A 9,305-nucleotide genomic window follows, 5' to 3' on the forward strand; every position below is an offset into this window, starting at 1 on the left:
TTGCAATACACTGTTTTGACTTCTGTTTGGCAATTCTGTGAGCATATTATACTGGGAAGCACTCAAGCTGAGACTTTGATGCTTTGAAATGAAAAGCCTTGTGTTGCTAAAGTAAACCCTGGGTAGAACTGCAGGATTGTGCTGCTTTGGCCTCTGTGGGTGACCGTTAAACAAGAAAAGAAAACTATTTTCCCCCTTTTTGTATGTGCAACAAAACTGGGGTCATATTTTGTTTGGCACTGTTTAACTTTGAATCCTGTCTCTAAAAAAAAGAGTAAGAACGGAGTCAGACATTTCAGATTCTTACCGTTGCAGGAGATCCCATCTCCCTCCAGGCCCCGAGGGCAGGAGCCACACCTGAAAGAGCCGAAGCCGTTCACACATCTGACTCCAGGAAAACATGGCCCTGTCATGCACTCATTCACATCATCCTGACATGTGACACCTACGGACAGAAAACAAAGATTGTTATTAGGAGCGAAGCACTGAAGCTGCGTAGACACCTATTGTATCCGTTTGGCATTCTTATTATTTATCAGTTTCTTCTTCTTCCGCTATTGAGTCTATGGCAGCCTTTAGAACTGCCTGCGGGAAAGTTATGATTTTGGCGCACAGATAGAGGACAGTCTGAACTGCCACCAAAGCAAATTTGGAGTCTCTAACTCAATCCCTTATAATGACACCAACTTTCCAAAGTTGCACTCATGTTTATGCTAATATCTTTTGAACTGTAAGGGCTAGACACCAAATTCTATTTTCCTCTGATTCCTTGACGATTGCACTCTTTCAAGTAATTTTCCATCATGAAAATTTCCGGACAACATACCTTTTCTAACTCCTTCTAGGCCATTGCTCCGATTTGTATTAAAGTTGGACCAGACCATCTTCAGACCATGCTGACACAAAGTTATGGAATTCAACTTGGTCCGCCAAACCGTTCTTGAATAACACAAACTAATATGATGAAGTGCCCGCCAAAATGAATGTGAGGCTATATCGATGCAACGCTAACCGCTACCTGCACACTACCTTCCTTTCAGTGCCACCTAGTGGTTATGAGATATTAAAAAAATGCTGCTTTTTGCTTATAACTTCTGAGAGGAACTGGTCTCTTTAGATTTGGTGCAGCACGCAGAGTCATACGATAATCAATTTTCTAATATCGGCCATTTTTGCTGTCAGCCATTTTGAATTTTATCGTAAAATGCAGTATTATGAAATAATATGGTATACGTGTCTATGGCACCATGCCCTGACAGTACTCAAAAAGTGGAGGCTGCGCCACCTTGTGGTAAAAAACAAAACAAAAAAACAACCTTCAGACCATGTTGGCAAAAATGTATGGATTTATGACTTTTCAGCCATTTTGCCTAAAATCACCTAAAAATGTATTTAATTGCTTGTTGCTGCAATTGGTGTGATGATCCCAGCCATGTTTTACTTGTTCTTTGTGCTTGGCCCTGATAATTGATGCTTTTTAGCTATATTTATTAATATTATTAGCAATAAATATGTTTGTACGAAGTCACTAAAGAGATTTTTTTCTCACAAATGAATTGCGATCCCCCGAGAAACTTGGCATTCCCTCGCAAAACATTTGTAACCGAGCACAAGGTTTCTTATGACAACAAGAGAACGCAAAAGCATTGAAATATATTTCAACAATAACAACATGGCGGATGTTGTATTTCATTCATACTATATTTATACTATATAGAGTGTACTTTTCTCACAAAGTAAATTCTAATGTAGTACCTACTCGGACAGAACATGATTTCGGACATAGTGTGATTCTTTCAGAAACTAAACATAATTGTATGAGTAATTTAATCATTTACTCAAACGATTTATTTAAACACACAATGTTTCATTGTTGAGCTATGAAATGTTAATTATGCTTTGACTTTGGAACTATTTTCATTGGTATGGCACAAATACACATGTAACTGGCAATTCTGCATTTAAAATGCAAGTTATTTAATAATATCGTATTCTTTGTTATTTAAATTATGATATAGCGCCTGCATAGCAATTGCCAAGCAACCATTAGAGTTGTGACGGCACGTTTGCGTCAATCATTTTCCTCATGAAGTGTGACTAGTAACTTGTTGGCCAGTATATCTTGATTCATATGCATGTATGTTTATTATTGTCACTGTGAAAAACAATAGCATTTACAGCCAATGTTACACTTCAGACCTTTGAAAAAATGGCTTTTTATCTGATAACCGTTTTTCAAAGTCTGTATGTGGCCAAACACACTTCTCAGATATAGAAGTTTGACTTTAACCACATATAAAGCACATTTGAAATTCAAATGACCAGAAAAACACCAAAATTGTGGTGAAGCATTGTTTCTAGAAAATTATGATAATTTCCTCAACTTCTTTCCTCTGCTAAAACATCAAGTGTCCATACCAAACACTGCTTTCAGCAAAGATAAAACATTTCCGAGCCGATTCATCACTGTGTTTTGGCCTGTTTACTACTCCCGGTAGCAGAATAGCATACAGATCCTCTTTCCTCTGTGTGGGTTCAGTAGCTGCTGGGCATTCGTCCATATTTTCATTTGTATTTGTGTTGTTTGTGGCTTCTCTTAGAAGTGTGTTTGAAGGGGATCTTTAACAAAGTCCAAACCATCTGCAAAGGCCCAAAGCGTTACGAGCCGCAGCAAAACACAAACTTTCATCCAATCAGCAGTGTTGATTCATCTCACGCATCCATTGCCATTAGCGGATATGGACAAGCTCTTCTGACCTGGTTCGATATACGCTGTCCTTAGATATTAAAACAAACACCAAGGTAAAAAGCTTGAGTCCTGACAGGCAAGCTTTTCATTTCAACTTCAAGCAACACCAGTCATTGCATTCAGCCAAGAATTACTAATTTGCACATTGCCAGGGAAGAGATTTCAACCACCAATCTCAGAATAGACACTGTGTGAAAACATCAACAGCATTTGTCTGAAATTCCCAGGCAAGAGCGCTTTGGAGCCTTTTGTTTTCACCCACATTTTCGGCTGCTTTCAAGCTTGGGGAAACTAAATGAGCTCGCCGGTCATAACTAGGGTTAGGTTTTTTGGCAAGATACAACATTGTAATTGGATCACAAATGAAACTGAGCCAAGAGTTTTGGCTTATTTAGATGACCTGCTTCGTAATGCACACACTAATAAATACAAAACATTGATCCAAGGATGAGGTATAAATGCAATATTGTGAGAATAAAAAAAGAGAGTCCAGCTCTCACTATTAACTATTATTAGCAAGCATATTACTTGAATATTGGCTGTTTATTAGTACATATAAATCACATATTAATGCCTTAATCTGCATGACCATATTTTGCATCCCTTATTCCTACCCAAAATACCTAAACTTAACAACTACCTTACTAACTATTGATAAGCCGTAATTAGCAGTTTATTGAGGCAAAAAAGTTATGGAAAGGGAATCTGGCATAATTGAATATCAGGATATACGTACCTGTGAGTCCAGTAGGACACTGGCATTCAAACCCGTCGACCAGATCTACACACACTCCTGCTCCACATGGGCCGGAGCTGCATTCGTTTAGCTCCTCCTGGCACAGGTCGCCATGGAAACCCGCCAGACACACGCACAGGTACTCGCCGCTGCCTGCTGGATACTTGATGTTAGTCACACACGTTCCTCCGTTCATGCAGCCACATGGCCGTACGGTCACCTGTAACCATAGAAATGGGGACTGAACTGTAAGATAATGCAAATAAAAATAAAAATAAGTATACTATATATATATATATATATATATATATATATATATATATATATATATATATATATATATATATATATATATATATATGCACACTAAATATATATATAAAGTAGGTACGGAAAGTATTCAGACCCCCTTACATTTTTCACCCTTTGTTATATTGCAGCCATTTGCTAAAATCAATTAAGTTATTTTTTTTCTCATTAATGTACACACAGCACCCCATATTGACAGAAAAACATAGAATTGTTGACATTTTTGCAGATTTATTAAAAAAAGAAACACTGAAATATCACATGTTCCTAAGTATTCAGGCCCTTTTGCTGTGACACTCATATATTTAACCCAGGTGCTGTCCATTTCTTCTGATCATCCTTGAGCTGGTTCTACACACTCATTTGAGTCCAGCTGTGTTTGATTATACTGATTGGACTTGATTAGGAAAGCCACACACCTGTCTATATACAACCTTACAACTCACAGTGCATGTCAGAGCAAATGAGAATCATGAGGTCAAAGGAACTGCCCGAAGAGCTCAGAGACAGAATTGTGGCAAGGCAAAGATCTGGCCAAGGTTACAAAAAAATCTGCTGCACTTAAGGTTCCTTAGAGCACAGTGGCCTCCATAATCCGTAAATGGAAGACGTTTGGGACAACAGAACCCTTCCTAGAGCTGGCCGTCCGGGCAAACTGAGCTATCGGGGGAGAAGAGCCTTGGTGAAAGCGTTATAGAAGAACCTAAAGATCACTGTGGATGAGCTCCATAGATGCAGTCGGGAGATGGGAGAAAGTTGTAGAAAGTCAACCATCCCTGCAGCCTTCCACCAGTAGGGGCTTTATGGCAGAGTGGCCTGACGGAAGCCTTTCCTCAGTGCAGGACGCATGAAAGTTTGCTAAAAAACACCTGAACGACTCCAATATGATGAGAAATAAGATTCTCTGGTCTGATGAGACCAAGATAAAACTTTCTGGCCTTAATTCTAAGCGCTATGTGTGGAGAAAAATATCACCTGTCCAATACAGTCCCAACGGTGAAGCATGGTGGTGGCAGCATCATGCTGTGGGTGTGTTTTTCAGCTGCAGGGACAGGATGACTGGTTGCAATCAAGGGAAAGATGAATCTGGCCAAGTACAGGGATATCCTGGACGAAAACCTTCTCCAGAGTGGTCAAGACCTCAGACTGGGTCAAGGTTCACGTTCCAACAAGACAATGACCCTAAGCGCACAGCTAAAATAATGAAGCAGTGGCTTCACAACAACTCTGTGACTGTTCTTGAATGGCCCAGCCAGAGCCCTGACTTAAACGCAATTGAGCATCTCTGTAGAGACCTGAAAATGGCTGTCCACCAACGTTTGCTATCCAAATTGACAGAACTGGAGAGGATCTGCAAGGAGGAATGGCAGAGTATCCCCAAATCCAGGTGTGAAAAACACTTTGCATCTTTCTCAAAAAAAGACTCATGGCTGTATTAGATCAAATGTGTGCGTCTAAAAAAAATAGCAAAGGGTCTGAAAACTTAGGACCACATGATAAGTCAGTTTTTTTTTTTAATCTGCAAAAATGTCAACAATTCTGTGTTTTTTCTGTAAATATGGGGTGCTGTGTGTACATTAATGAGAAAAAAATTAACTTAAATAGTTTTAGCAAATTGCTGCAATATAACAAAGAGTGAAAAATTTAAAGGGGGTCTCAATACTTTCCACACCCACTGTATGTATGTATATATATATATATATATATATATATATATATATATATATATATATACACACACAGACACACACACACGCACACGCACACACACACACACACACTAATAATATTTGCATGTATATATACCATATATATTTCTATAATTTATATTATATATAAACACATTTTTTATATATAAATATTTTAAAATATCTTATATATATATATATATATATATATATATATATATATATATATATATATATATATATATATATATATATATATATATATATATATATATATATATATATGCATATGTCTATACACATAATAATTATACACAGCACGTGCATGTATTATGTTTTATACATGTATTCAATTAATCACAATTAATCGATAGTCAAATGTTTTTATTGATATTCTGATATCTGAAGTACCTATACTGACTCAAAACTTCATGCAAACACTTTTTTCAGCAGTGTTGCTAATTGCATTCAGTCTCTCGCTCTCTCCTGTCCTAAACTCCTGTATCTCTCAAACTCAGACAGTCTTTAATAAGCGCTAGCAGGCAGGAAGCAGATGCTTGTTAGCCGTCTAGGACCCTCAAAGGATATGGAAAGGACGCTTGTCTTTCATTGCACCGGCTTGCTGTGAGACAGGACTCGAGAGAATTCGTATAGATGAGTTCTGCGGTCCTTATGCCGTGATAAGATATTTAAGAAAGTAGTTGACATACTGGAACTCTAAAAATCCACCCAAATTAAGGTAGTATTATGATACTAAATGATTACCATATTCATATAGTATGGGATATACATGAGACTCCAAGATACTTCAGAGAATACTACGGTGTTACCATGGCACATATACAAAAATGCACCAGTCATCTAAGCAAATCGCTTGATGTTTAAAGGGGAAAAAAAGGCCATGATCCAATCCTGTATTAATTATTAATAAGATCTTTCTATGAATGACCTATCTTTGAATGAGGCCATGATATAAGTGAATATACAAGCTTGGCATTCATTTAGCAGACACTTTTATCAAAAATGACAAATAAATTGATTCACTAAAATGATTCAGATTTCCCAATGATACATATGAGGGAGGAAACATATTACGAGAGCATATTCCATTATTGCCTCAACTCACACAATAAAATATGACAAAACCATAGTGATGTAACATTTTGCAATACTTCAACTCTGCTCATTAGAAAAAATAGCTTGATACTGAAATGCAACACTGTTATGCTACGAAAATTAAGTCTAGTATCGTCACTGCTTTTTGTTTTAATAACTTCTGTTTTAATAAATTAATTGTATTTTATTATTCATTTGTTTTATTTTATATTATATTTTATTTGATTATATATTTTATTTTTTATTTTTTATTTGATTGTTTATATTTTATTTTATCCAGTTCTCCAATTTTATTGAAAGACCTGAGGTAGAGTAAATTTTAAATGTTATGAGAACTGCTTCTTTATGACAGAAGAGGCTTGAATCATTATTACGAAACTAATATTACAAAACTAAAGTTTGCGTCAAGTTTCATAGAAATTCATGTCCGTCCTAAATATAAAAATCAGTCATGTATCAATCTCTCAATGTCTCTCACCTCTGCGGTAAATCTGCTCTGGGCATCACACTCATCAGACACAGTAAATTGAAAACTGTGCGTTTCCTCCTCGTGCACTTTCCAGATGAGGAGCCCGGCCGGGGAAATTGAGGCCCCGGGGGGGCCTGTCTCCAGCTGGAAGAGTAGGGCTGAGCCCTCGGGGTCCGTGGCTGTGAATTGGTACACAAAGTTCTCCCCTACAAAGGTCTGCAGGCCGTCCCGTGGCGCGTGGAAGGTCGGCGAACGATTAGCTGCGGAAATGAGAGGGGAATTTCAATACTGTGAAGGAAACGCAGACTCCCAGAGCCCGTTTTCAGTTGCCAGATGATGTTTTTTAGGGCAGTTCACACCAAGAACGACAAATATACAAAATAATGATAACTGTATAGTCCACGGCCACGCATGTTAAAGTTCTGTTCATTATAAGCATTCGCTGCATTTTTGTCATCTGCCGCTTTAAAAGCTTAAGCTCTTTAAAGCGGGATAGATGTTTTTGCCATTCATCAGATGAAAACAAATTGTTCTGAAAGTGATTCCGACTATAGTGTTCCTTTGTTATCATTATAGTTATATGACTTCCTATTCTTATTAGGAAATTAATTTGACAGATTATTAAAACTGTATTGTTATTATCCTTGTTGTGAACTCTAAAGGAACACTCCACTTTTTTTTGAAAATAGGGGAGTTCCTCTTCCAACTCCCCTAGAGTTAAAAAGTAGATTTTTACTGTTTTTGAATCCATTCAGCCGATCTCCGGGTCTGGCGGTAGCACTTTTAGCATAGATCATTGAATCGGATTAGACCATTAGCATATCGCTCAAAAATGACCAAAGAGTTCTTTTATTTTTCATATTTAAAACTTGACTCTTCTGTAGTCACATCGTGTACTAAGACCGACGGAAAATGAAAAGTTGTGATTTTCTAGACCGATATGGCTAGTAACTATACTCTCATTCCTGCGTAATAAACAAGGAACTTTGCTGCCGTACCATGGGTGCAGAGGTGCAATGATATTTTACGGAGATCGTCTGAATGAATTCTAAAATGTTAAAACTCAACTGTTCAACCCTAGTTGGAAAATTAGCCTATTTTCAAAAAAAGTGCTACATTCCTTTAAGAGTCTTTGGTAAGAATCTAGTTGCTTTGTGTTAGTTTGTTGCTAAGCTAACAAAAAGCTCTTTAACTCTTTTTCCCCTGTCACGTAACACTAAAGAAACTAAAGTGAGAACTCAATTGCAGAGAAATGTGAATTTATTAAACATAAAATAAACAACACAAAACAAAACCCACGAGGGGGCAAAACAACTGGTTCCAAAAACAAACTCAAAACACACCAACACAGGGAAGCAGGATACGTAGACATAACAAGGATCCCACAAAGACTGACAAACACAAGGAGCTTATAAAGGGTAGAAATTAAGAGGGAACAGGTGGGAGAAATGAAACACTAATCAGATAACAAGGGGGAGGGATCAGACAATGACAGAAGTACAAAGACCATACTGACAAAACCCACGTGCACACAAGACATTGCCCCGCCATTGACGTTGTTGGTTTTTTGTGTTTTCATTGATTTACAGTAGGGGCTAGGGGCGACATTATGCAACTTATAAAAGTACAGCAACAGCATATCTGGATAAAAACACAGGAAAAAGGAGCAGAAACAAGCAATAAAAGCATTGATTGTGCAAGTTGTATTCTTTAAAAAAAGCTTTTTGTTCAAAATGCTTTCTTTTTTATGAAACTGTTATACTTACCTAGATTTTCAGATTTTCAGATAACAAAATATTCTGGGGGCCATGACATTTTTTGAAAGTTATAACACACACACACACACAAAAAAAAAAAAAAAGCACTGATGGGGAATGGGTTAAAGTCAACTGATTATGTTTAGCTGTCAATGTTTTTATTGTTCATCATCTGGAAAAAAAGTGTTTTCTTAAATTGATGATTCCAACTATATTGTCACTCATGTTGTTATTGTTATAGTTGTGGTGTAAACTTCCCTGTTCTAATGGAATTGAATTATTAAAAATGTAATAAGAGTTATTATTATAGTTACTGTCCTTGGTGTGAAAGACCCTTTACAGTCATATACTTTTTCTGTTGATGAAAATGTTCTTTACATTTTAAAAATGTTTAGAAAGGTTATATTCATTAATGAAAATATAATTTTACTTGACTAAAATAACATTTATTGTTATAAATTCATTAACTGCAAACAAACAG

General features: G+C 36.9%; 1 protein-coding gene across 1 annotated transcript in view; it reads right to left on the reverse strand.

The window, feature by feature from the left end:
* si:ch211-246m6.5 (von Willebrand factor D and EGF domain-containing protein) overlaps nt 1-9,305 on the reverse strand; it is a 75,829-nt gene that overhangs the window by 20,988 nt on the left and 45,536 nt on the right. Inside the window, exons 17-19 of the mRNA XM_067415748.1 lie at nt 7,077-7,327; nt 3,486-3,705; nt 308-445 (exon numbers count right to left, since the gene is read on the reverse strand). Coding sequence (XP_067271849.1) covers nt 308-445; nt 3,486-3,705; nt 7,077-7,327 — 609 coding nt within the window. The remainder of the gene's footprint in view (nt 1-307; nt 446-3,485; nt 3,706-7,076; nt 7,328-9,305) is intronic.

Source organism: Pseudorasbora parva, chromosome 14, assembly GCF_024679245.1.
Source record: "Pseudorasbora parva isolate DD20220531a chromosome 14, ASM2467924v1, whole genome shotgun sequence".
Classification (NCBI taxonomy): Eukaryota; Metazoa; Chordata; class Actinopteri; order Cypriniformes; family Gobionidae; genus Pseudorasbora; species Pseudorasbora parva.